Below are 27,742 nucleotides of genomic sequence, written 5' to 3'. Positions count from 1 at the left end.
TATATAAAGTAAAGTTCTCTTAATATGATCTACCTTTTAGATGGTATATTATTTAACAACCTTTGTGTGTTAATTTCATGTAACGATACACCCCGTTACATATTGCGAGCGTATTATTCTAAATACATCATATCTAGGATGACGCTAGGCGTCATCCCTTCCAATGGAATACACCTGTGTGCATCATATTAATTAACAATCTTTTATTGTTAATTTCATGTAACGATACACCCCGTTACAACCATGAACACGAAATGTACTTAACGGGGATAGGGCAACTTTAGCCCAAATCGAGTAATGAATTATTCCCAAAGACCATTTGATGACGAGTCATCCTCTAATGACTTGCAGAAGCAAGCGCGTACATATGCGACTAACCTTAAAGTACACTGAATGAATAGGAATATTTGGCAAGTGTACTAAACGCACCGATCAGACGGAATAAGTTTTTTCTTAAATTGTGTTCGTAAGAGAAATTGTGACATTGTAAGCTTTTTGCATTTTGATTGCATTTACACAGGTGCCGCTTTATCACTTTGCACTGGTGTCGCTTTGTCACTTTGCACAAGTGCCGCTTTGTGATGGCATCTCATAGCGGCATGCAATCAAAATGCAAAAAGCTTACAGTGTCAAAATTTCGGTGTGATGTGGTTACAGAAGCGGCCACGTATATAAAAAATCGTAGTGTTGTTCGAAATAACTGATTGATTACGACGATCGGTATTTGCATGGAGTCTCATGGAACGCGCTGGATAACGGCGTTCGGCCTACAAGGCGGCGCTCTTGAAGCGCAACGTGAGCGCTATGAGCGCTTAAAGCAGCACATGGTTTTCCAGATCAATGCGGAAGGTAATGCTGATCCGCTGACAGCCTTGACGGCTGCCAAGAATTCGGCTCCAAACAGTGCTGCAAGCTGGTGCCAATATTTTTCAGACGGAACGCTGCTAGAGGAAATTAATTCGGATCTGAATCGGTTGTATCCGGTTGGAAATGAGGGCTACTTTCAAAATGAACTGTACCTGAGTACGCTGCGCCAAGTGCTTTTTGTGTGGTGCCGGCTCCATCCAGACGTAGCCTACCGTCAAGGCATGCACGACGTAGTAGCGGTCGTACTCTATGCGTTTTTAAATTTTAAACAGGAAGAGCAAATTAAAGATGATCAAGTCAAGAAGCTTCCAAAGCACACAGAAGCGGACACCTTTTTAGTCTTTGAGGCTATTATGCTATTTCTCAAGCCATTCTATGAGATTGTCAAAACAAGGCAAGATTCAGTGTCGAATAATGATAGCAGTCGACTCTTTACTAGCTTCACGCTTAAAGAAAATGATAGTGGCAAAATACAGTCTGGCCAGGAAGCAGAGGAGAAGCAGCCGGCACTGCAACAATTGTGCCAGCATGTCCAGTATGAATTGCTGCAGGAAAAGGATCCCCAGCTGTTTTACCACCTGCAAAATCTGGAAATTGTTCCAGAAACATATTGCTTAAGGTGGATACGGTTGTTGTTTGCCCGTGAGTATGCACTCAAAGAACTTTTGTGGATCTGGGACGCTATGATTCTGGACACTGGTCGAGCGACAATTAAGTTTCCTGCAATAAATATGACCGACAAGTCTGACAGTGAGCTACTACAGCAGCCAATGTTGGTCAGTAGAAGTGACGACACTGTTTGGACGGGTTTCCCGTTACTTCGGTATATCTGTGTTGCGCGATTGCTGCTACTTTCTTCACAATTGCGCCAGTCGGATAACACTGACTGCTTGCGACTTTTAATGCGCGCGTATCAAAAAGATGAGCGCGATGGTATTGCTTTAGAACAGCAGAACCATCCAAAGAAACTCCTGGAATTTGCCAGGATATTACGAGACCCGATGATTGAAGAGTTGCAACAAAGCAAGATACGCGTTGTCCCGTTTCGAGAAGGCTCACTTGGGATTATCCTGACAGCCGCTGGAGCGCCATTTGAGAATCGGCTAGCAGTGAAATCCTTTGTACGAGATACAACCACAAGTGATGGAGTGGGTCAAGCCGAAGCAAGTGGTAAAGTGCGCCTCGGATATCTCCTTCAGTCGATCAATGGAGTTCCTATTGAAAGTGTGACGACAGAAGAAGTGAAGCGCTGGCTTCAGCTTGTCGGCCGCCCAGTTTACATTGGATTTTGCCCCTGCAATAATGTGTATGATGCTGCTGCTTCAAAGGAGATAGAGGCTGCAAAACCTTTTGTAGCTTCAGAATCGAAGCCAACGTCGGATATGGCGTTATCCGAGCTGGTTCAGTCTGTATTTCTACCTGGAGAGTCGTGCTACGCCAACGTTGAGACGAGTATGCAGCGAGTAATGCTTTCTAACGACGGATCGTGTGTCACTCACTACATCAGCGGAAAATTGTTCATCACAAACTACCGCTGTCTCTTTGCACGTTTGCTTGGCTGTAAAGAAATCGATTGGCAGACCCCGGTGCTATCAATCGCTTCAATTGATCGCATTGAACCCCGAGCGACGTCTACGATAGTAAATCCAACGACTTTGCTCGAAAAAACACAAAGTTCGCTTGATTTCGCGCCAGATGACTCTTTCAAGGTCGTTATTCATTGCAAAGACACACAAGTAGCGCGATTGTCGATAAGAGACTACAGCGAGTATAGCAAGCTTATCAAGTGCTTAAGCTTTTTGGCTTTCCCGAAAACCTTGCTCGATGCATTTTGCTTTGCTTATTGCCCGATCGTAGCCCCATCCGAAGAAGTGCAATTCGATCTTCGTCGTGAATATACACGAATCGGATTGCTGTCGTATCCAGATCACCTGCGCTGTATCGACCAATCTTCAGAGTATACGCTCTGCGAAACGTACCCGCGGCACCTCGTCGTGCCGGCCGATATCTCCGATGTTCGCCTTAAGACAGCAGCTGCATTTAGATCGCATCAAAGACTACCTGTTGTGAGTTGGATAAATCGCTCGAGTGGAGCCACAATTGTTCGTTCTAGTCAACCGCTTGTGGGATTGAAATCGGCACGGAGTGGAGAAGATGAGCTGCTTGTTCGTTTGCTCTGTTGTTCCAGCAATCAGAAAGCGCTTGGACGTTTTACGATAATGGATGCGCGTAGTCAGCTTGCTGCTGTCGGGAATAAAGCCATGGGCAAAGGAACCGAAATATCGAGCAATTATCGCGGGTCTAAGCTCGTGTTTATGAATGTGGACAACATTCACTCGGTACGACAATCGCTTCTCGCAATAGCGTCAATTTTTGAGCCGAAGAAAAGCGTGAGCGATGAGTCATCAAGCAGCTTCTATGGACGAATCGATGCGTCTGGATGGCTTCGTCATGTGCGATTAATTCTGAAAGCTTCTATCGAATTGGCGCATACAGTGCACAATGGCATGTCCGTGCTAACGCATTGCAGCGATGGGTGGGACCGCACAGCGCAGATGGTAGCGCTAGCGGAATTATTGCTTGATCCATACTACCGCACTGTACGTGGGTTCCAGGTACTTGTTGAAAAGGAATGGTGTGCGTTTGGACATCAATTCGCACTGAGGAGTGGTCACGCTCGACGTGATGTTTCTAACGATCAACGATCGCCCGTATTTCTGCTCTGGCTTGACTGTGTTTGGCAGTATACTCGCCAATTTCCAACCGAATGCGAATTTAATGAGAGATTTCTGCTTACGCTTGCCGACCATGTTTATTCCTGCAAGTTTGGCACCTTTATGTTTGATTGTGAACGTCAACGGTGAGTTTCTTAACTCTTGTGTACCTAATCCAGTTTTTATATAGTATTCGTTTTTTGTAGAAAGGAGTTTTTCGCCAATCATCGCGTGTTTTCAATCTGGAGCGACATCAACCGCCAAAGCGAACGCTTTACAAATCCCATGTACGCGTCTGGCAACCGAACGACTGTGCTCTTCCCCAGCACGCTCTCCAAAAATATAAAGTACGTTGCAACTCTCACGGACGCATTGATGGTATTTCTATTGACTGCGTCGCGTGATTTGCTTTAGACTCTGGAAAGGCTACTTCTGCCGCTGGGATCCGACCGTCATTCCTCCAGTCCCTGCTTTTCAGTGTTACTAAAGTCGAGTGCTCTTTATTTACTTGCACAAAATGATATATTGCTATTTTAACGAGTTTAAATTCAAACTGTTTAAATTCTTGCGTTACCAAATATGGCGCTTGCCCTCGCAACAGCCTTATATGTCATAGTAGCCTCAGGGATCATACTGCTCATCGTCGTTGGCTGGGCTTTTCTACATGGACTCAGCTGCGTGATCCCTCGCGCTATTCGACCATCTAAAGGTACTGAATTGCTTCGCGTCGGATTTCTGCACCCGGATCTTGGCATTGGCGGCGCGGAGAACCTCGTGGTGAATGCAGCAATCGCGCTACAACAACGTGGAGCGCATGTGACCATCTTCACAGCCCATCACGATATAAATCACTGCTTTGAAGAGACGCGTGGCGATGGACCATTAGCTGCGCACGTGTGCGTGTATGGCGATTGGCTTCCGCGCACAATCCTGGGCAAGTGCTACGCCTTCTGCGCTTTCTTGCGTGTACTGTTTGTGACATTATGTATCGCTTCTCTACATGTTAATGACGTGGACGTCTTTGTGGTGGACCAAGTCTCGATCACTATTCCGTTTCTGCGAGCACTGGGCAAGCCTGTGCTCTTTTACGGCCACTTCCCCGACAAGTTGCTTTGTATTCGCTCCGACTCGCCGTGGAAACGTTTGTATCGCGTTCCGCTTGACTTTTTAGAGGAAATTACGACTGCTTCTTCGGATAGTGTCGTTGTTAATAGCAAGTTTACACGAAGCGTTTTTAGAAAAGTTTTTCCACGACTCAGGCGTACGATTATGAGGATACTATACCCGCCAGTCGATGTCAAGGCTTACAGTGACACTGCGAATGCGGACGTGCAGCGCGACGCGGGTTTGTTTGTGTCGATAAATCGCTTTGAGCGTAAGAAGAATGTGGCACTGGCTATTGAAGCACTTGCAGAGCTGCGCAACAAAATAGGAATGGACACATTTCAGCATGTCAAACTTGTTGTAGCGGGAGGCTACGACCCGCTTAATGCGGAGAACAAGGAGCATCTTGTTGAGCTTCAAGAAGTGGTCGGCAAGTATGGTCTTGAAGCACACGTTGACTTTCGCACATCCGTCTCGAATGCAATGAAACTCGAGCTGCTGCGGAAAGCTCAAGCTGTCATATACACACCTGATCAAGAGCACTTTGGTATTGTTCCTGTCGAGGCAATGGCGTGCGGTACTCCGGTAATTGCCGTGAATTCTGGTGGTCCAATGGAGTCAATCACCGACGGTGAGGCAGGCTTCCTGTGTAAGCAAACGCCGAAAGCGTTCGCTTTGGCCATGGAAGGGCTTTGCGGATCCGCAAACAGCGCTTTAGCCTTAAAGCTAGGTGCATTCGGTAGAGTTCGTGCTCGCGAACATTTCTCGCTAGAAACTTTTGGCAATAGTCTGCTTAAGCTTGTTCACGAGGTTATGAACTTGGAATAGAGATCAGCTTTTTGCTAAATGGTATATTAGACCAAAGAATTGCAAGAATTTTGGTCCATTTTAATCACATTAATCGAAGAATAGACAGGATCGATTGTATATAGCGGAGGTGTGAGAGCAAAAACTTAAATCATAAATATTCGGTTTTTGACTCGATTGACTGAATAGCAAAATATCATGGAAGAATAATGTTTTGCACGCCAAATATCAAGCAATGCTTCCCATTGCTGTCACACAATATTTCGAAATACATAGCAATTGTTCAGTGTAACGGGGCACTACGAGTTGTACTGCTTCAGGACAAGTCCACTTCGCACTGCTTCAGTTGCGAGTGGTGCCTTGCGTTATTTCACATACACTAGTACGTGCAGAGGAAGACTCCTCTTTAAGGTAACTCGCTTAAAGAGGGTTATATGAAAACTGTATTAATGTAATTGCTTTGTAAATGCCAACTTAATTATAATCTAATACTTAGCATGTAATTGAATGCTAACTTAATTATAATCTAATACTAAACATGTAATTGAATTCTTATCTCTATCTTATCTGTAACTCTCTCTTTGATTACTCCTACAGCTGATTAGTCTGCAAAATAGATAGGTATAATGGTCTATACCTATTTATGGATAAGAATTCTGAATATTACTATATAATATAATAAAATATCCTGCAAATCCATCTGACTAAAATCTACCCTTGGGTCAAACAAAAATCAATCAAGGGTGGGGTATTAAAATGTATAGTAAGAATATATGCTCCTTTGGCTGAAAGAATTGGAATCCAGAAGATCAAAGTTGAGTTTCAAATGCAGCTTCAGAAGCTTGCAGAGTTAGTGCGAGAGATAGAAGCCGGTATTGGTCGTCCAATCTCCGTAAAGGAACAAGCATGAGAATCATTATGGTTGGTTGTGAGTTCAAACAGCAATGCACTAGGGAATTTTTTTCGTAATAAACCCATTTCTACTTTCTCCTCAATCCGGTGGGATGATCAGCCGACACTAGAACATGCTCTGCAGAGGCTGCTGTACGTACACCTTTGCGAGCAAGGTCACGCTTGCGCAAAGTATAAAACTTTTCGCGACACCCAAGAGTGCGAGCAGAACATGGACTGAGCACTATCTGTACCTTGTTGCACTTAGCGAGGCTTGTGGCGGCGTCGACAATCTTGTGCAGGATAACATCGTCACTGTTCCGATCTAGCGATGGGAGTTTCGATGCTGGCATGATTGAATCTTATGCGCACTGACTATATGAGGCAGGCGGAGGATTAAGCCCACTTCGCGCAATTCACAGAAATTGAGCTTCGAACAAGATTGGATCGAGATGTCGTTAGCAATGTACAGACTGGAATGTCAGACGGACGCAAGCGTTACAAGTTTGGAAAGGCGGGACACATCAGGTTGGCGTGTCCTGATACTAAAAAGTATTCTGAGTCTGCAAATGCTGATTTTTGTTGGCTGCAGAGGGACAAGCACTGGAGAAAATCTATGGGCCATAGCCAGTGGCTCAAGTCCATATATTTAATGACGCTATGTTACTGAAAAACGCGGAAGATTATCGTAGCGAGTGTGTCTGCGTATCACAAAGCGTGTAAGTGAGAAGGTTGGAAAAGGTTGTCAAGGTGCGTCTGCCTAGCTTACAATCTTACGTTTTACTAATGATTCTGCTTCCAGGACTGTTCTCACGTCAGTGAGAACAATCCTGGAAGCAGAATCATTAATAATACGTAAAATTGTGTCGTGGTTTAGACGTTCCAAACGTCGCTGAAAAGAATCAATGTTCCTTGCTACACGTCTTTCGCCACCTCTGCCTCGTTTTTGGTCAAAAAGGACATCAAAACGTTGCCAACACTCAATGCGTGATCGCATCCCAGTGTGCGCACAAAACGAAGACTGTGCGAATCTTCACATCAAAGACAGCAGGCCCGCCATGCATACCGGTAATGACACGATATTGTCCGCGATAGGAGATACCGTATCCATTGGCCTTATGTAGACCGTAAGTAATTTATTCTTATTTAAAATTTAGGCAAAGTATGCATCGAGCAAGCACTAAAACTCATTAATCGCGCAATGATGCGGGAGACAACTTTTTGATAGACTTTACTGGGGGGATCTAATGGGGCCAATGACGCAGAATGATCGCCTTGAAAACCAGTATATGAATAATTTTGTCGACCACCGTACCAATAACTGCATATATTTTTTGTCTAAGACCGAGGACTTCGCAGCTCAGAACTCCAAGGCAGATTTTGGCTTACTTCGAAAGGCAATTTAACGGCTGCCTCGCATGTCTGACGTGAACAACTTGGACCTCGGGATTTGGTATGCAAATTTGGCTTTGACGTCGCACAACCTATGTGCGTGATGATGGATAACCAAGCCGCGATACAGCAGTTGGTGTCTGAAGACAGTATGACTAGCGCCGAACATGTGGATATACGGGTCAAGTTCATTTGAGATTATGCGAACAAGTGAATTGTCAAGCCTGCATAGTAGAATCGCTTGATGAAGGCCAATTTACTGATCAAAACACTGCCAGCACCGAGGATGACGGAGCTGTGCGACCTCGTCGGATTACCTTAAGCTTGGGCTTTTACGGTTGGGTGGGTGTAGCAAACGTTAAAGCCATGGTAGGCTCATATCCTACCATCCAAAGCTGATAGGGCAGAAACTTAATCGATCTATTGCGCAAAAGCCGATATGCACAGTTATTAAGACTAAACGCTACTGCTAGAAGCCGGTATTGTTTGACTACTCTCCAAAAGCGCATAAGGATGAGGGGTATCATGAATCTGGGTAAGTTCACTCAGCCGTGCACCAGGGAAAATTTATTTGCAATAAACATTTCTACTTCTCCTCAATTCTCAAGCAAAGTCATGCAGACTTTATTTGCCCAGCGTTAATAAATGTTGCCAATGTTTTAAGGCCTATGTGCTCGACTTGTGACGGGTAGCTCGTCACATAATTATAATTAACTGTAACAGAAATAATAATGAAAATAGAATACTGTTATAAAAATTAATATGATAGTATACAATACATGATAACGTTGGGGCAGTAATGTGACAGCTCTGTTCATTCGTTGATTTATGTCTACCAATCATCCCCGTCAATTGCTGCTAGACCCGCGAATGGGCGGTGAGCAATGATCTTCTATACACAATTTCATTTAAATGTGTTAAGCGAGGATTATAAGAAGTATTAGCGCGTCGAAACTTTATTATATTTATACAGTTACACTTTTAACCTATATTAAGCATTTCTTTAGTATTACTATAGTTGCGAGCCTTTTATAATACATTTTTGCCGAAATGGTCAAATTGGCAAAAATGGTCAAATATCTAGCAAAAATGGTCAGTGTAGCATAGCAACTTAAAATTTTCCCTGAAGTCTCACTCTTAACGTTGATCAAGTAGACTTAATTATGCAAAGATATTTTTGGTGTAGTCCTCCACAAAAAAAATCGCTTCTTCTATATGTAAGTGTTACCTTCATTATTTTCTTTGAATGAGCAGTAGGTTCATATAAACGTGACTTCATATTAAATGATGTTCTATTTGACGATACGTATTGGGTATTGTTGGCCTTAACAAGACTTGCTTAAAGACGTCATTGAATTACGTCACAACCTTAGGCAATGACTAATATTCTGCTTTTCGTCTAGAAGTTAACCAGCTTTCGTGCTGAACCCTCAATGAATCATTGTTTAGCTTCATTAAATTTTTTTGAAGCTTTAAAATTTAGTGTTGATTAAGGATACACCCGGAACGGCTACATCAGTCCTTAAGATTTACGACCTTCCATTTTATCTGATCGTAGCACTTCGATGGTTGCTTTATAGAAAGGTTCTATCACACTATTAACGTCGCAACATTTGTAGCGCCCCACAATGAAGTTTCTCTCGATCGACAGTGTCATGTAATAGTAGTCAGCTTATTGCCCTAGCTTATTTTGCTTGGTTTGGAAAGTGCCTATGTTGCCTTTCGCAGCGGTTACCGCGGTAAGGATATTCGTCCTAACTTTTTTATTTAGCAAATTTTATAATTATTAATGCAGCCTTTAAATTTGGAGCGCGTAATTTTCGAATATCGGAATTTTAAGTTTGTATGATTGTTGCTTTGTTGACTTCAGACTGCTTTCTGAATAACGTTCGCCTCGTCAAGTTCCCTTAAATGGAGGATAATGTTCGACAGTGCTGTTTTGAAACAGTCTATATTTTGAGACCTTCATCCTTTAATAGATTATCTGGGTCATCGAAATATTAAATGGTTTTGCGGACTCGGGCGCTTGTGGAGCTTGCAGGTGGAAGAAGTGCCTCGTCACAGGACGGCTGAGCAAGAAAGACCGATCAAAAGTCGAAGAAAATATCACGAGCCATCTGATCAGTATCAGCACGGGTGGCAAGACCGTCAGCTTAAGCCAATTCAGCGCAGATATCCGCTGCTGCTGAACAGTTCGGCGGCGATACACGTAAAGGAATGATCCAGAGCTGGTACGCGTCCAAAACACTTAATTCGTACACATCAAGCTTTGCATCTAGATCGGCAAGTGCATCATTGTAATTCGGCGTGCACCACGAACGTTCAGGATGCCCATCGGTCCGAGCATGGTGAAGTTACGTTTTCGCTAAACCAAAACTATTTTGGCGCAGTCGATTTGATATAGAGCACTTCATCTGCACTCCGGCCGGATAGACTGTCCGCGTAAAATTGGTTCGGACATCTTCGTATAGATCCTTTTGATCGCCTTCCGTTACCAATTTAAGCGAGGCCCCCTGCTTTCCTCTAAGCGCAATGCAGCTGTGGACCTTATGTGCAAGTCATGATCTCGATAGGATCCCGATAAGAACCGACCAAGATCGATGGTGCAATTTGACGTCAAAATATTGATCAGGTCATTGCCGCATAGAATGCGCCAGCTCATGCCGCATTTGATCATCGTCAAGCAAAAGGTTTTTATCGCAGGGAGAAGTCATCACCCCATGTGCATTTCCTCAGCGATTTATAGATATGCGGTATTCATCGGTTTTGATAAGGCTTACGATCGAGTGGGCAAAAACTTACATGTTTCAGATGCTTCTCGGAAGGGTTCGGGCACCGTTACTGTTTTTAATGAATATTTAAAGCTATTGAGAATTTGTTACCTAGATTGAAAGAAATAAGTATTCCAAAAAAAGAAGAAAGAAGAAAAAAAAGAGATAGATATTTTTGAATGCTTTTAGATGAATATAAACAGATAAAAAAATCATTATCTTGGTTATTGGCATCAAATTTAAATATTGGAAAATTGACAAGTGAAATTATACAAACTTAAAAAATAAGAATCGATCCTCAACAGATCGATATACAACACGTGATGGTTTATTGTACTAACAACCATTGCTGGCGCACCTCTGGTCGTCATCACAGTACTGTATTGCAATCCCGGCCCACTTTATGAGCAATAGCAAGCTGCTTGCTTTAATGGATATCGTTCTAGAGACAAACAAGGGGACACACTATCCATTAATTCCTGTCGTGTGTCGAGTCGTATTGCAATGATCACCGTGGCCTTGTCGATACTCCCGTGCCATCGGTCCTTGTTTTGTTACTGTTGCGTCAGGACCAACGATTATGTGGAGTGATGGCTGGCTGTCAATCGGCTGCGGTCATCCAATTCAATGGATCAGCACGGATCCTATGCGACTAGATTCGATCATATGCGACGGAAGGGTTACCTTTCGTCCACCAAAGTGAACCAACAGCAGGGGAGAATGGTCGTCCTGACTGTAGCTCTCTTTTATTTTAGAGGCTAATGAGCTTGTCACGTGGTTTGTCTTCATGGCTGCCAACGTTGACGGCTAAAATTGTGCTTTAGCAGTAGACACACTTTCCTGGTGTCTAACCTCGAAGTCTGGTCTGCGCGATAAAGCGTCAGCCAAGACATTCGACTTACCCGGCTGGTATTCAACTTTGAAATTAAATTCAGAGATGAATGTAAGCCATCTTGCCATTCTAGGTGATAGGTGCGGTGAGTTTATTGCGGTCCGCAGTGATGCGTGATCCGTATAATTGACAAGAGCATACTCTATTGAGAGTAGCTCTTTGTCATGCACTGGGTAATTCAGTTCCGTGGCTTTTAAAAGCCGAGAATGATTAAAGATGACGCAGTCAAAGCCATCGTCATCCTTCTTCATGAGCTTGCTGCCGAATGCAAAATTACCTGCATCGCAGACGATGCCAAAGGTCTTATCCGCGTCTGGGAAAGCCAAGACCGGTGCCTCTACAAGAGATTGCTTCACTGATGTGAATGTATCGTCTTGTTCTTGTAACTAAACCCATTATGCGTCCCTTTTAAGGAGGTCAGATATTTATTAAGTTTGCTCAGCATAATTCTTGCTATATTTATTCAAGTAATTAGCAATCCCTAGGAATTGGCGCAAATCCTTCACATGCCGTGGGATTGGCCATTCCTTTACTGATTTTACCTTGTCTGGGTCTGCTCGTACACCATGTGTACCAACGATGCAGCCCAGTACAGGTATCTCAGGGACCCCTATGACGCACTTTTGCAAGTTGACGTACAATTGGGCGTCCTTTAAAGTCTGCAACACAGCGTCTAAATGACGCTTGTGCGACTCTATTGCGCTCAGCCCGTCCTCGGCCCTACTATGCACGAATACATCGTCAAAGTAATGGGACGCGTAGGCACGGCGCTGACGCATCACGTGAGCCACCACTCGATTGAATGTCGCTGGTGCGTTTTTCAAACCTTGGAGCATCACAAGCCACTCCCAAAGCACTTTGGGTGCTTACAGCTGTTTTGGCTACATCGTACTCTCTCATGAGTAATTGATTGTAGCCATCCTTTCAATTCAACGCGTAAAAGATAGTTGACTTCCTCCTGGAGCTCAAAAACATCTTTCCGCGGGATTGGCGTTTGAGCCGGCATGGTCGCCGTGTTTAGCTTATTGTGAGCATGAACCACGCGCCATTCACATGTGGCTTTACGCACACAAAAGGTCCGGCTGCAGTGAGGCGATTTGCTCTCACGCACATGTCCCGCCTTGGCTCGCTTGTCGAAGAACTCATCGATATAATCGACTTGTTCTTTCGGCCACGGCCATTGCCTAGTCACACAATATCTGGTGCCAGGTTCGGGGTCTATTTCGTGCCCGATGCCCTCATCTGCTGGTAGGCGGCTCGGCACTTATTCTAAGAGCACATCGCGATAACCTCAAAGAACGGACTGTCTCTCAAGGCATCCCAGCTTCGAGCAGCGATCCGTCTCTTTTTGTCCGTTTCTAGGACGCTCTCGTCCATTGTGGATGTCGAGCAACAGTCCACCAAGTTATCTTTTGGAACTGGTGTGACTGTTTCGTGGATCTTTCCTTCCTTTAATTCGGCAAAGAACAGACCCCACGACATCTCCAGGAGATTTGCTATCTCCTTGGTAGATTTAAAGACTTACCGGAGCACCTCCGCAATTTCGTCTTTGACGGCCTCGAACACCTTGTTCGAAGGCCTGTCCTCTTTATCAGGGACCGATCCAAAGGTCACTCGTTTAGATGTGCCTTTGATCGTCCTAATCTGTTGAGTACTCGTTCTTCGAGTCACCACGACCTTTGACTGGAAAGCTGGTGCCATTGCTCTTTTGGCTAGCGCACCCCTTCCAACCGCACCAGGTACTGTGCCGGTTCATGCGACGCTTGACTTCTTGTCAGCTCGCTGTCTACTGCCATGGGCTCTTGGCTCTGTGCAGGACAGTCGGACGCATTACGACTTGTCATCGTCCTTTTCACATCCCAAGTCTCTACGAGCTGGGGAGTGATTGGTGACGTTTGACATCCTGTCAACGCACCCCAACTGTGTTTGACACGACATTAGTTGCATACGGTTCTCGCAGGACCACATCCTTTCCGGTGTCCTGCGTAGAGCTAGCAACTGTGCGTGTACGCCAGTCTATCCATGGTTGGAGTTTTGCCAACCATGGCATTCCTAGGATGAGGGCCATACGGACTCTCCATACCTAGCGCTGTGAACTTCAAAATTACTTGCATCGCAGACGAAGCGAAAGGGCTTATCCGCGTCTGGCAATGCCAAGACCGGTGCCTCCACAAGAGACTGCTTCACTGATGTGAACGCATCTTCTAATTATTTTAACAAAACCCATTCTGTGTCCTTTTTAAGGAGATCAGATAATAGTTAAGTTTGCTCAGCGTAATTCTTGCTATACTTATGCAAGTAATTAGCGAGCCCTAGGAATTGGCGCAAATCCTTCACATGCCGTGGGATTGGCCATTCCTTCACTGATTTTACCTCGTCTGGGTCTGCTCGTACACCATGTGTACCAACGGTGCAGCCCAGTACAGGTATCTCAGGGACCCCTATGACGCACTTTTGCAAGTTGACGTACAATTGGGCGTCCTTTAAAGTCTGCAGCACAGCGTCTAAATGATGCTTGTGCGACTCTATTGCGCTCAGCCCGTCCTCGGCCCTACTATGCACGAATATATCGTCAAAGTAATGGGACGCGTAGGCACGGCGCTGACGCATCACGTGAGCCACCACTCGATTGAATGTCGCTGGTGCGTTTTTCAAACCTTGGAGCATCACAAGCCACTCCCAAAGCACTTTGGGTGCTTACAGCTGTTTTGGCTACATCGTACTCTCTCATGAGTAATTGATTGTAGCCATCCTTTCAATTCAACGCGTAAAAGATAGTTGACTTCCTCCTGGAGCTCAAAAACATCTTTCCGCGGGATTGGCGTTTGAGCCGGCATGGTCGCCGTGTTTAGCTTATTGTGAGCATGAACCACGCGCCATTCACATGTGGCTTTACGCACACAAAAGGTCCGGCTGCAGTGAGGCGATTTGCTCTCACGCACATGTCCCGCCTTGGCTCGCTTGTCGAAGAACTCATCGATATAATCGACTTGTTCTTTCGGCCACGGCCATTGCCTAGTCACACAATATCTGGTGCCAGGTTCGGGGTCTATTTCGTGCCCGATGCCCTCATCTGCTGGTAGGCGGCTCGGCACTTATTCTAAGAGCACATCGCGATAACCTCAAAGAACGGACTGTCTCTCAAGGCATCCCAGCTTCGAGCAGCGATCCGTCTCTTTTTGTCCGTTTCTAGGACGCTCTCGTCCATTGTGGATGTCGAGCAACAGTCCACCAAGTTATCTTTTGGAACTGGTGTGACTGTTTCGTGGATCTTTCCTTCCTTTAATTCGGCAAAGAACAGACCCCACGACATCTCCAGGAGATTTGCTATCTCCTTGGTAGATTTAAAGACTTACCGGAGCACCTCCGCAATTTCGTCTTTGACGGCCTCGAACACCTTGTTCGAAGGCCTGTCCTCTTTATCAGGGACCGATCCAAAGGTCACTCGTTTAGATGTGCCTTTGATCGTCCTAATCTGTTGAGTACTCGTTCTTCGAGTCACCACGACCTTTGACTGGAAAGCTGGTGCCATTGCTCTTTTGGCTAGCGCACCCCTTCCAACCGCACCAGGTACTGTGCCGGTTCATGCGACGCTTGACTTCTTGTCAGCTCGCTGTCTACTGCCATGGGCTCTTGGCTCTGTGCAGGACAGTCGGACGCATTACGACTTGTCATCGTCCTTTTCACATCCCAAGTCTCTACGAGCTGGGGAGTGATTGGTGACGTTTGACATCCTGTCAACGCACCCCAACTGTGTTTGACACGACATTAGTTGCATACGGTTCTCGCAGGACCACATCCTTTCCGGTGTCCTGCGTAGAGCTAGCAACTGTGCGTGTACGCCAGTCTATCCATGGTTGGAGTTTTGCCAACCATGGCATTCCTAGGATGAGGGCCATACGGACTCTCCATACCTAGCACTGTGAACTTCTCTTTACAAGAGAAGTCACTAAAGCTGAAGGCGAGTTCTACCTGAACTCCCTCAGACTTAACGAGCGCACCGTTCGCTAAACGAACGGTCGCCTCATCTCGCTTGCCATCCTGGCAAAGCGACTCAAACATCGCCGGTCTCTTTCTTAGAGCCGCCTTTACAAAATTCTGTGATGCACCCGAATCCACTAGGAGGGTCATCACCTGGTCATAGCCTCTTACTTGAGCGCTATAGACCAGCACGGTTGAAGTCCGAAATCTCGAGACCTCAGGGACTATGCTACCTATTTGTTCGACAACTCTGAGCTTAGGAGTAGCTTCAGAATCTGCGTCAGTAGAGCACCCCCCCTACTGCGCGCCTGCATTTCCCGACCCCTCAGTGGTCGATGCGGAACTTATGCATCTCGCACGCTGATTCTTGCCATCGCCCTTTGGGAAGAGAGTCCTCTTGCTTGGCATCTTTGCCCCAGCAGGGACCCTGGCATAGCAGCGATCATATGGCCGCGCTTGCCACATTTATAACATCTCAGCTCGTCCAGAGTCTGAGTGACGGACTCCGCCGCAGCATGGCTCTGTGCCTCGGACGCGGCTCTCCGCTATCCGAGCACGAATGCCTCAAACTGCAGGAAATTGATAATGAGCAGATGAGGGCAAATTTGATTCTGTTATGTATGTTCTTACTAGCACTACTTTTCTTCATCTTGCTCCTAGCCATTTTGTTATAACGTGCAACCGTTGCCCATCCATCCACGCCGAGATCTGACATCGTTTCACTACGCCCATAAGCCTCTCTGGAAAGTCCAATTACTTCCTTCGCCTGTCCTCACCTTTTCCAACACTCCTCCTCGGACGCAGCTATCTTGAGCGCACCATCAACACATCGCCACCGCGACTTGCACCTCATCGCCTTGCATCCTTGTCAATTGCATGATTTTTGGACTAATACGACAAGCACGTAAGTGCGCGTAATATCGCGAGCTTCGGTGGGTCCAATGCTTTCGTGAGGAGTCCGCAAGCATTTCCTCCGAGCGCACGTATTGCACGAGAACGATGCCGCGCCTTGCATAGTCACAAAACAAATTGAGCCGCACGTCGATGTGCTTGGCCTTGATTGATGAAGCCTCGCGTTCCTGTTGCTTAATGGCCGCCTGGTTGTCGACATGATCAACATGGATAAGGCCGGCGGCATGCCGATTTCACCCAACAACTCCCTCACGCCGAGTAATTCACGTGAAGCCTCGGGAGCAGCCACAAATTCTGCCTCCATTGTTGACAATGACACGCCGCCTTTTCGCGCTCCAGTTCACTGGCATGTCGTTAAGCAAAATAACGCTTCCAATTAACGACTTGCTGTCCTTCTTGTCACTACCGAAATCCGCTGTATGACTCAAGCGCCGGAGTGTCTCGATCTTCGACTCTTGGTTTCATCTTTAACTTTAGCCCTTGAGTGCCTTTCAAGTAGCAAGCAATTCTCTTTGCCAATTTACTGTCGTGAACGCGTGGCTGGTGGGTTTGTCGCGTCGCTTTATGCACAGCAAACGCCACATCTGGCCTCGTACAACGCGCCACCCATAGTAGACTACCAACAAGCGACTGGAAATTCTTGATTGGTGGCCTTGTAGCAGTGCTTGTTGCCCCGAGCAGCGCACTGTCTTCATCTTGCACCTCATAATAGTCTGCCCCAATCGGAGCAAGAGTAAAATTCGCTTCATGATGTTCGTGTTCGCGCAGAAGGTCCTTAATAGCCTCCTCCTGATCCGGAAGATAGGAGCCATCATCATCAAGTGCCACTCGTATACCCAGAAACTTCGCAACACGTCCTAAATCCTTCATCGATAGCGAACCAAGGCTGGCGAAGAAATTATCGACTGCCACAACGCTAGTGCCGGTCGCAAGCAAATCATCGACATACACGCCGACCACGACAACATCTTTACCGTCTTGGTTGCGGTACAGACCCATGTCCGCAACACATTTCTCAGGACCTGCCTCCGTGAGTTGCGTGTGTAGAAGCTGACTCCATAGGCGCCCCGCTTGCTTTAAGCCGTACAGGCTTTTATGCAGCTGAAGCACCAAATCATTGTTTCTTCTCGCACCGAGACTCATGAGCGTCTTGTTCTCGACGTTCATGCCTTGAGGGACTTGCAAATAAATGTCAAGGTGCGCTTCTTTGTCCGCCCTGACATAAGCATTAGGAATATCCCCGTGCTTTGCCGGCACCTTCCACGTCGCCGCGAGTACCAGTATCACTTTTACTGTCGACATGTCTATGACGGCAGCGAAAGTGAGACTGTAGTCCACGCCTAGGACTTGCTCGTTGCCGCACGCAACCAATCTCGCCTTGAGCCTCTCTATGTCCCCTTGCGCGTCCATTTCGGTTTTATAAACCCATTCGTGTGTAAAACGTTGCAATTGGAAGGGCGCTTTATCAGCTTCCACACACCGTTGTCTTCAAGAGCCGTCAGCTCTTCGTGCATTGCCTTCTTCCAGGCCTCACGCATTGAGCTGCGCAAAGCTTCGCCGTAATTCTTCGGATCCCTTTCGAAGGCATAACTCATTACGTCTGAAATTTGAGCCGACTCCTCCTGGTCGCTGGCTACAGCTTCACGTATCGACCTTGATATCGTGCCATGCGCCTCACGCTTCCAATTCTTCTTTTCCTTGTGAGCACTCTTGAGTATTTTTTCTAGACCTGCGACTTCACTCGTTATCACTTGATTCTCATCATACTTTAATGAGCGCTGCAGCTAAATGTTTTGCTCCGCATTGAGCGTCTCGATGTTCACGACGTGCTGAGTCATCACCACCTTGTTTTCCTTTTTGTAAAAGCACACGAAATCCCTTGGTTTCGCCGCTGATTCTTTATTAGAATCATTGGCGAAAAGGTTAATGATTACTCCGACTTGCGTTCGCTGTGCCAGCGAGATCTTCTATGGATCCCTGTACACAGCGCATATGCTCCCAAACACAACAATCCCTCGAAGATCAGGCGCTTTCTTCGTCGAATCTCGATTGGCGACGCTCGTCCTGTATTTGATCGCGTCGGGCTTTTACTCAGGATGTAAGCCGAGTATTCGACTGCGTCTCCCCAGAACTTGAGAGGGAGTTGACTTGCGAAGATCATACTGCGTGCCATGTTAAGTATCGTCCGATGCTTGCGCTCAGCTTTGCCGTTGGACGCCTGGTTCCGTGCTTCGCTTATTTTCCGCGCGATTTCTGTGCGCTGGCAGAACAGATCGACATTCTTGTATTCGCCGCCTCCGTCCGTTCGCAAGATATGTATCTTGCACTCGAACATGCGCTCGAAAACCAGCACGAAGTCCTCGAATCTTTTCGCAGCCTTGTCCTTCGTCGGTGCTAGGAAAACGCGACAGTAGTTCGACTTGTGGTCGACGAAGTTAACCAGGTAGCGATTACCAAGTCGATCTCTTGGAGTTAGCGAACCTTTCAAATCCGAGCAAATCACTCCGCCGATCTGATCGATAGGCGTTCTTCCCGGTGTCCGTCCGAGACTGTTTGTTCTTCGTCTGCTTCCCTTCTTTGCACGAATTACAAACGGTCCGATTGTGGTTTGTAATCTTGATACCCGAACCAGGTGTCTTCGCCATTCGTTCGATCGTGTCAAGGGACAGTTGTCCCATACGTGCATGGAAGTGCATAAGTGATTCACTCTGCACATCGTCTGCTGGCATGCTTGACCCTGCGTCGAATATCACCGCCATTAAAACATCTCTTGGGTTCTTTTGTTCCACCGGCGTCACTGATGTTTTGACGTACAGCACGTTCGTCTGCATACTGACGTCAAATGCGATCCCCCCATCACTGCGTCGCACGAGGGAGCGACCTGATCCTCTGTGGACGAGCCCAAATCCCTTTTGCTCGAGTTTCCCGTAGGAGACGATGTTGCGCGCAAGCTGCGGAGCCAGGTAGACATCGGTAAGAGTGATCGTACGATCTTCACCGTTTGCAATCACACGCAGGCGGACACTTCTAACCATCGTGATCTTGAGAGAATCATCGTCTGCCATCGAGATCGCATGGTCGCACCACTGGCGTCCTGCATCAGCGAAAAATCATTCACCAAGTGCTACTTAAACCGCTGTCCAAGATCCAGTCGCTTGGTTTGCTGTCGTCGGCGTCTCCGACAGCATTCACGGACTCGGTCCGCGCCTTGTTCTTTCTCCCGCCGCGGGCTCCACGCCTACGAGGTTTGTTGACGCTAATTGCAAGAACCATGTCGGCATTGTTAGTCTTTGTGTTGTTGCCAACGGTTACTTTTCCCTTACCCCGACAATTCGCTTGAATGTTGCCACACCCAAAACATCTGCGTGACTCTTTGCGCTGGGACGACGCCTCGACATGTGTAGCAACAATCTCACGCCCAACCGGTCCACTTCCAAGCTCAATCGATGTCGCAAAGTGCGTCAATTCTTCGGCATGTCTTAAGTAGTCGGTCCGTGTGGGGTCGTACTTGGCTCGCATCACATTCATGAGCTCAGGCGAAGCGTGATGAACAATATTGTCCAGTACCAGTGAGTCTGCACCTCCCCGTGCATCACTTACCGCGACTAGGTACAGGAAAGCTCCGCCCTTGACATCTTCGCTCCACCGAAAACCGCACGATGCCTCGGCCAAGTTGACTTGTCGTAGGAACGTCTTCTCCCAATCATAGAAACCGGATCCCAAGCCACGATACAACTCTGTTCCGTCGAACTTAAGGATCGTTTGCTTGCGCTGGGCTGGGCTGCCGTCGGTTTCGCATAGTTCACCGCTCCTTGCTGCTGTAGTGGCGCTGCTGGACTTGCCGCTTGGGGAAATGCGTCGTCAGCGGGGGCGCGCCCCTGCGCTTGTTGCATGTCCGGCATCGGTGACCACGTCACTAGAGATGAGAGCAATGACCTCCGAGTTCGGGTGACGGTCCTGGCGCCCGCGCTTCACGAGCCGCTGGTTTGCGCTCTGGTGAGTTTCTTAGCGCGTCGATTGTCATCGTCCTTGCGTCCATATTAACGCCGATAGCCGATGCAAACATACCGCTTTCTATGGCACCGCGCATACGCTCATCCACGTCGATCCGTATCTGGGAAGTTTCCATCTTCTCCATGCGGTCCGAGAGGGCAGCGAGGGCCGCGAAAATCTTTTCGTCGGTCGCCGAGCTCCTTTCGTGAGCCGGCGCGTCTCTAACGACAGCCGCAGAGTGCGGCGGAATAGCTGTGCGTCCTGGCGAGGCAGCACGTTAAGGTGAAGCCTTGGTGTCGTCTTCTTTAGCCTTTGGGCTCAGAAGAAGTCAGTGTGGAAAGCCATGCTTTCCACACTGACTTCTTCTCTGCCTCTACCTGGATTTTGTACAACGTGCAACCGTTGCCCATCCATCCACGCCGAGATCTGACAGCCGTTTCACTAGCCCATAATCCTCTGGAAAATCCAATTTCTTCATCGCCTGTCCTCACCTTTTCCAACACAAACTGCTCAAACTGAGCAACAGTTTGCTCTGTTTTTGTCCATTAATCTGTTTTTGTCCTGTGGCCTTCACCAGACGGAAGGTTTTTAAAGGTTTTTAAGGAGACATCGCGATAAGAATTAGTTTCCCAGTAAAATTATGCCTTAGACATTTGAGCGATCCGATTTGGCTTACATTAAAAAACTAAATACATTACTAATCATTGTAGACCGATGGCAGTCCGAGGGAACGTAAGCACATTTACTAGTAGTGTACTAGACGCTTCATGGTACTAATATATTCTATGAAACCCAGTATCGGGCTTCTCTCCAATTTCCAAATGCGCATAGCGATGGCATCTGGAGCACATTCTGGACGTCAAATAACAAGATTTTGACCGGATCTGTGGACGAAGTCGCAAAGTCCTGGTGCGTCTAAGTAGTCGTACGTATACAGTGGTAATGCTCATGATGTTACTGTGCTAAAGGGATGTAACGAATGACGCTGTCTCCATATCGCACCAATACCCGGGTCATGTCCTGGGCACGATCTCCATCGTGGGCAACAAAGGTGGCACGCACGCGGTCACCAGCTCACTGGACTGCCAAATTCGCGTGCTTAACCTTATATCAGGGGCAGTCGAGAAGACAATTGATGCTGGGCCTGGTGAGCTTTGGCAGGTAGCCTATAGCCCTGACGAGACGAAGCTCGTGTCGGGCAGCCAGCAAGGAAAGATCAACTTCTTTGATATCAAGGCCGAGAAGATTGTGCAAGAAATTTCGACACAAGCTAAATTTGTCCTTAGCGTTGCTTACGTGAGTTACAATGATGCCTTTCTGTGAATATTAGTGGATGCTTACAGCGGTCTTGTAGTCACCAGATGGCTCTCACGTTGCGTGCGGCGGATTTGACGGCTTTGTTGGGGTATATGACGTCGAGACTGGCTCGTTGGTCCACAAGTATGACGGTACGCAGCACACATAAACATGCCAAGTGAGCAAATTAAACTGACGAAGGCCATGTGATCTGCTGACATTCCAGACCGAACCAAACCAGTGCGCTCTGTAGCGTACGCGCCGGATGGAAAATTATTTGTCGCATCAGATGACATGCATGTTAATGTCTATGACGTGTACGTAGTGTAAAATAATGTTACACTGAGGACTGCATTAATTCTCGATGATACGTAGGGCTTACGATAATGCGGTCGCCACACTTTCTGGACACGTTTCATGGGTGTTGAGTGTAGCCTGCTCACCTGATGGCACACAATTTGCAACTGGGTACGATCTAGGCTTTCCATAACGTCTTTTGTTCTACTTGGTAAACGATCTAATCTGTTTTTTATATAATCATAGTGGCGCAGATCGCCGCGTTAAGATTTGGGATATTGGCACGAGGCGCTGCTTGAACACGTTTGAAACGCACACTGACCAAGTTCGTTGTGATAATATTGTTCACTGGCTGGACATCAATGACTTACAGTGAATTCTTGACACTGTATCAGGTGTGGAGTGTTGCGTACAACTCGTCGGGATCGCGACTAGTGTCAGGCGGTGATGATGCATTGCTGCAAATCTATGAAACTGCAGCGGCTACTTGATCCCTGATCGAGGACTATCGCATCGGCAGCCAGACGCGTGGATAGATGTGCGCTGTCTATGATTTTGAAGGACTTTGTTACATGAGTTAATGAAGAAAATTCAAAATTTAAGTGCAGTTCATTTGATATATTATGAGCAGCAAGATTCCAATAAAATTATGATTTTAATTGACTGAAGTGCTACCTATATCGAAAAACAATCGCCATTCAGAGCTAGTATCTATTATGTCCAATCCTCACCTTTTCCGGCTCTATTGACTCGTCATGTCGTTATGGCTTTTTCCATCACAAAATCGGGACTTCTTTCTCTATATGGACGCAATGTCCACTTTTTGATACCACAAACTTCGTTGAAGTGGCGCCAGAGGCCGTTATCACTGACCGAAGCATGGTGACGCAAGGCGAAGAGTTGTCTATCTCTCCACCGCTACGACGTGCTTCCTGCGGTCAACAGACGGGAGAGGCACGCGCAAAAGACAGCAATGGATGGTTCTACCACACGGTGTCGGCCGCCACGCCCCCAGACAAGCGCAATGCCAAGTGTTTCCATCAGGATGCCGGAGAGTGTCAAAGCGACGAGGAAAGTGACAGCGACGACGGGACAGCTTCACAACCATATGTATGGAGCGTATCCCCAAGCCGACACCTGAGCAGCATGAATAGCTCAATTCAGTTGGAGCGCACACGAGAGATCGCTGGTAACCTGCAGGAGAGTATCTTGGCTAGAATCTCGACGCTCCGAGCGCTCTGTGACGAAGGTTATATATTGGAGGAGGAATACGAGCGGTGTGTAGAGTAACGTGGTAACTCCCGGGCAGGCATTGTGATTCTTGACGAGGTTTATTTTTGTTGTCTAGACGTAAAGGTGTCATTGTGGATGAGCTCACATTCTCATCACTGGTCCCTGCGTCGAGCACACAGAATACGGTAACACAGAAGAAACGCACCTCATTTTGCCGGACGGAAGGTGCGAGTAGTGGTGGCTTCCTCGAGCTTTGAGGTACAGGCATTAACAAATTGATGATGTTTTTTTTTGCAGGTTTGCCACTTATTGTACCGCATGCACCAAATTTTAGGGGAATGAGCCCCGAAGTAGCGATCAAGCACATGTTTAACTATGCTACACGACAATGGAGCAGTACGCAAGTGTGCATCAATCTAGACGAGACGCCATTTAGCAAAGGAAGTTTGCGATTAGTGTACCATTTACAGGATCTAAGCACAGATAGCTCCTCAAGCTTGATGTACGGTGGATCCCACACAGACAGTCATGTGGCTAAGCTAGCCATTGACCCGGACGAAGACCCGCAGACTTACTTTAGGGACATTGAGCTACAGGCCCATTGTGCTCACTACGCGCATGTTTACAACTCATACAACCCACCCAAGCGGGTCGAGTTTATCCCAGCTTGGGTATTAGAACTGCTTGAACGAAACGGCTTATTATGCGCAGTGGAGGCGTATATCCCCGGGGAATATCGCAAGCATAACAACAACTTTGGTTCCGTGAGTGACGACGAGCGTAATACGCCACAGGCTTTTTCGCATTTTACATATGAAGCCTCGAATCACGAATTGTTGGCTGTGGACATTCAAGGTGTAGGAGACCTGTACACGGATCCCCAGATTCATACGCTTAACGGCCACAACTTTGGCAAAGGCAACCTCGGTGTTCTGGGATTCCAAAAGTTTCTTTCATCACACAGATGCAACTCGATATGCCGCTATCTGAAGCTGCCAGCAGTCAACCCAAAAGCTCGCCATGCTGACTCAGGCACTCTACCTGTGCAGGAGTTAATGAATCGAGATTGTGTGCGTCCTACGCATTTTGATTCACGACATTATTACGAAAACGCCCCCATGTTGCAAAAATATGTGACTCAATGCCGCAATTTGGATGGTAGATTATCCTCCGATTCGTCTTTTACTTCTTACGAGCGATCTAAAGACTCGTTTGGGTTGTTTTCCTTTTGTAAATCGCTCTTCTGCTAGTTAGATTTATTGGTCGTACTTAGACCCGTTCATAGATTTAAAGTAACGCCTAGGACTCAAACACGACTTTTTCATGTAGCAACCGTTTAATTTCTTGCTGGGACCGGCAAAGGACATCTTGAAGTATCTGTCGAGTATCCTGTCCCAGCTTGCGCCCAGCGAAACGCGACACACCAGGGGTTGCTTGCAATTTTGGTAGAATTGCAGGTACCTTGAGCTTTCGAAAATTATCTCCATCCGGGATTTCTACCTCTTCAAACATGTTGCGTTGCTGGTAATGCGGGTCCTCCATCATATCTTCAACAGAATACACTACACCCACAGGTATAGCGGCCTTCTCCATGACTGACACGACCGTATTTAACGCTTGCGTCGCAGTCCATGCCGCCAATGTAGCATCAATTTCAGCTTGGAACTTTACTCGGTCGGCATTTGTGCTATACTTACTGTCCACCGCCATGTCTTCTCGGCCAATTGCTTTCATAAGCCGAACAAACAGCGAATCGACATTGGCGGCAAGAACAACGTTCTTTTTGTCTTTCGTGACATACGTGTTCGATGGCACGATCCCTGTGATCGTCGAGCCTGAGCATTCGCGAATGGAGCCTGAATAGTCATACTCTGGAACCACCGCCTCCATCAAATTGAACATTGACTCGTAGATTGCAACATCTACAACTTGTCCTTTGCTCAAATGTCCGGAAGAAATACCTCGCTCACGACCAAGAAGAGCAATCACAATTCCAAGCGCTGCGTGGATGCCAGCAATGGTATCACCGATGCTCAAATTCGGGCGGACTGGCGGACGATCAGGAAACCCGTTGACGTAACGAAATCCACCCATAGCTTCACAAACTGACGCAAAGCCTGGTCTTGACGAGTATGGTCCATACTGTCCAAACCCCGAGACCCGAGCGTACACAAGTTTCGGATTAGTTTTTTCAAAGTGGTCGGGTCCCAGCCCCCATTTCTCCATGCGTCCAGGCCGGAAATTCTCAATAAGCACGTCACTTTGCTCAATGAGTTCTTCAATAAGCTTGCGACCGTCGTTCTTGTTCATGTCGACAGCCATGGAGCGCTTGTTTCTTCCGAGAGAGTACCACCACAGTGATGTCTTATTTCGGTCCAACTCACGGTAATTACGCACTTGATCCCCACCAGGCGGTTCCACTTTAATCACATCGGCGCCAAAGTAGCTAAGAATTGTTCCAGCGAAAGGTCCGGCAATGAGCTGACCACATTCTACGACACGAATTCCCTCGAGAGGCAGAGGGCGATCTTTCTTGGTCGATAGACCACAATTAATTGTCGTAACGCTGCGATGCGCTGGTCTTCGAACCAGCTTGTTGCGACCAGTCGTCAGCTGAGAAGCTCGTGGCAATGGTGAGGTTACACGCAAACGCATGGAAGCTTTTTATTTGCATGATTATATTTACGACAGAACGCTGATAAACTATTTCAAGACGATTTATGTCACTCAACCAAGGTCAGGATTCTTTAAAACGTAATAACTAAGAGATTAATTATAAGTTAGTATGCCGCTGCGTACTCGCTGCGCTTAATCCGTACCTAATGTTTGCACCGTCCGTAAGGCATAAAAAAGTTTGCCTTGTAGATGGTGCCACAGTCGGATCATTGGCGTCGGCGCGTTGCTGCAACTGTACGATTCTGTGGCACACATCGAATGAGACTTTGAGAGTTGACAATTAGTTGCCATTGCACCTCTTGATGTTAATTGTTGGAGAAGTGAGGGAGGAAACGGCAGGATATACTATAAAGCAGCTCCACGTCGGCTTCTCGATGACACTATCTTTATGCTCACAATTTCGTTTGCGCTTGCGGTTAATGCGCTCTTCTTGAAGGCTTTCAGCCAGCGCATTGCCGTATATTATGTCGACGCTCTCATCGGAATCGGCAGGAATGCGAACACCTAGCACAACTTGCCATGCACTTAAGCCACGATCAGATATAAGATCGCTTAGAACCTGCAGGCACTCCTTAATGGCCTTGAAAGGTATTGTGTCGAAACGCGGCGTACCTCTTGCGTTCCAAGAGGAAGAGTAGATATGTCCATATTTATCTGCTTAAGCGCATAAATTTTCGTACCCAAGTGATACAGTCACTTATTTTGGTAAATAACACAATCAACACATCAGCAGCAAAAATATCATTCTGTTTCGCCTGTCAAATATCAAACTGCTCTTTTAGGTTGGCCGTCCACTTCATATCATCATTCACATTAATAAGGATACTCACTTCCTCCGATGCACTCATTTTCTTGCTTGTTCCTCATCCTTTGTTCACACCAGATGCAAGTCTGATTTGCTTACCAGTTCTGTAACGGGCACTGCCGACTTGTAATTCTTCAGAACAAGTCCACTTCGCACTGCTTCAGTGCGTGTGGTGTCTCGCGTCACTTCGCGTGCACTAGTACTTGCAGAGGAAGAATCTCCTTAAAACATTTGCTTTAAAGAGGGTTAAATGTAACGGGGTGTATCGTTACATGAAATTAACGCTTAAAGGTTGATAATTAATATATTATCTAAAAGGTAGATAATATTTGGAGGATATTACTTTATATAATAGTATCCTGAATTCTTACCCATAAATAGGTATAGGCCATTATGTCTATTTGTTCCGCAGACTAATCAGCTGTAGAAGTAATCAAAGAGAGTTACAAGATAAGATAGATAAGAATTCATTGACATGTTTAGTATTAGTTTATAGTTAAGTCAGCATTTACAAAGATAGATTAAGAGACACTTGACTATATTAATACAGTTTTCATTTTACCCTCTTAAGTTAATTTGTCTTAAGAGAAGTCTTCCTCTATACGTACAGTGTACGTCACCTAACGAAAGGCACCACTCACAACTGAAGCAGTGTGAAGTGGACTTGTACTGAAACAGTACAGGTCGTAGTGCCCCGTAACATTAAAAGCGAGCTGTATTAATAAATTGAAGTTCTTCTGTTTCTATCAAAATAAGACTAACTTAATTATAAATTAAGACAAAACGTGTAATAAAGTCTTATCTGTCTCTCTCTTTGCGCGCGTCCAGTGCTGACTGGACCGCGGAGCAAGCAGATATAATGTCCTAAATAACCAATGGATAAGCTTTCCGAATATTACTACGTAAAGTTTCATTCTACAAATATATTCTACCTTATAGATAATATATTAAATAACAACTTTTAAGTGTTTATTTTATGTAACGATAAACCCCGTTACATCACCCCCCTTGAACAACAATCACTCTGATTGTCATTGAATAGAGAGATCACTATAAGGCTACTTAATTGAAAACGATGTTAATTGGTTAGAACCATCATTTTTAATTCTAT

The 27,742-nt window shown here is 46.4% G+C and overlaps 6 protein-coding genes across 6 annotated transcripts; 4 read left to right on the top strand and 2 right to left on the bottom strand.

The window, feature by feature from the left end:
• Positions 1–626: 626 nt before the first annotated feature.
• On the top strand, positions 627–4,137 carry CCR75_003922 (uncharacterized protein). The gene is made up of 3 exons (XM_067962013.1): positions 627–3,727; positions 3,788–3,928; positions 3,996–4,137. Exons 1-3 carry the CDS (start codon positions 729–731, stop codon positions 4,066–4,068), a joined length of 3,213 nt encoding a protein of 1,070 aa, XP_067815107.1. The 5' UTR covers positions 627–728; the 3' UTR covers positions 4,069–4,137.
• Positions 4,138–4,160: 23 nt separating this feature from the next.
• Positions 4,161–5,513, top strand: CCR75_003921 (uncharacterized protein; the record flags this gene model as incomplete). Its single annotated transcript, XM_067962012.1, has 1 exon — positions 4,161–5,513. One exon carries the CDS (start codon positions 4,161–4,163, stop codon positions 5,511–5,513), a length of 1,353 nt encoding a protein of 450 aa, XP_067815104.1.
• A 15,525-nt stretch (positions 5,514–21,038) lies between these two features.
• Positions 21,039–22,761, top strand: CCR75_003920 (uncharacterized protein; the record flags this gene model as incomplete). Its single annotated transcript, XM_067962011.1, has 8 exons — positions 21,039–21,056; positions 21,121–21,233; positions 21,293–21,620; positions 21,679–21,772; positions 21,847–21,937; positions 21,996–22,088; positions 22,164–22,242; positions 22,313–22,761. 8 exons carry the CDS (start codon positions 21,039–21,041, stop codon positions 22,406–22,408), a joined length of 912 nt encoding a protein of 303 aa, XP_067815105.1. The 3' UTR covers positions 22,409–22,761.
• Positions 22,762–22,796: 35 nt separating this feature from the next.
• CCR75_003919 (uncharacterized protein) lies at positions 22,797–25,728 on the top strand (the record flags this gene model as incomplete). Its single annotated transcript, XM_067962010.1, has 3 exons — positions 22,797–23,194; positions 23,266–23,375; positions 23,448–25,728. The coding sequence occupies 3 exons, from the start codon at positions 22,797–22,799 to the stop codon at positions 24,398–24,400; spliced, it is 1,461 nt and encodes a 486-aa protein (XP_067814986.1). The 3' UTR covers positions 24,401–25,728.
• CCR75_003918 (uncharacterized protein) lies at positions 24,450–25,805 on the bottom strand (the record flags this gene model as incomplete). The annotated part of the gene is made up of 1 exon (XM_067962009.1): positions 24,450–25,805. The coding sequence occupies one exon, from the start codon at positions 25,803–25,805 to the stop codon at positions 24,450–24,452; it is 1,356 nt and encodes a 451-aa protein (XP_067814985.1).
• Positions 25,806–25,873: 68 nt separating this feature from the next.
• On the bottom strand, positions 25,874–26,794 carry CCR75_003917 (uncharacterized protein; the record flags this gene model as incomplete). The annotated part of the gene is made up of 5 exons (XM_067962008.1): positions 26,657–26,794; positions 26,439–26,581; positions 26,123–26,385; positions 25,970–26,068; positions 25,874–25,895 (listed from the first exon to the last, which is right to left on the bottom strand). Exons 2-5 carry the CDS (start codon positions 26,472–26,474, stop codon positions 25,874–25,876), a joined length of 420 nt encoding a protein of 139 aa, XP_067814984.1. The 5' UTR covers positions 26,475–26,581; positions 26,657–26,794.
• Between the last annotated feature and the right edge of the window lie 948 nt (positions 26,795–27,742).

The sequence above is a fragment of the Bremia lactucae genome, linkage group LG3, assembly GCF_004359215.1.
Source record: "Bremia lactucae strain SF5 linkage group LG3, whole genome shotgun sequence".
NCBI classification, from domain to species: Eukaryota; Oomycota; class Peronosporomycetes; order Peronosporales; family Peronosporaceae; genus Bremia; species Bremia lactucae.
This window is presented reverse-complemented; position numbering and strand designations above follow the sequence as displayed.

Bases quoted from the DNA above. Each gene is read 5' to 3' on its own strand.
- CCR75_003922 (XM_067962013.1), top strand. From the start codon at position 729: ATGGAGTCTCATGGAACGCGCTGGATAACGGCGTTCGGCCTACAAGGC. The intron at 3,728-3,787 runs GTGAGTTTCTTA...CGTTTTTTGTAG, and splicing joins TTTGATTGTGAACGTCAACG to AAAGGAGTTTTTCGCCAATC. The intron at 3,929-3,995 runs GTACGTTGCAAC...GATTTGCTTTAG, and splicing joins ACGCTCTCCAAAAATATAAA to ACTCTGGAAAGGCTACTTCT.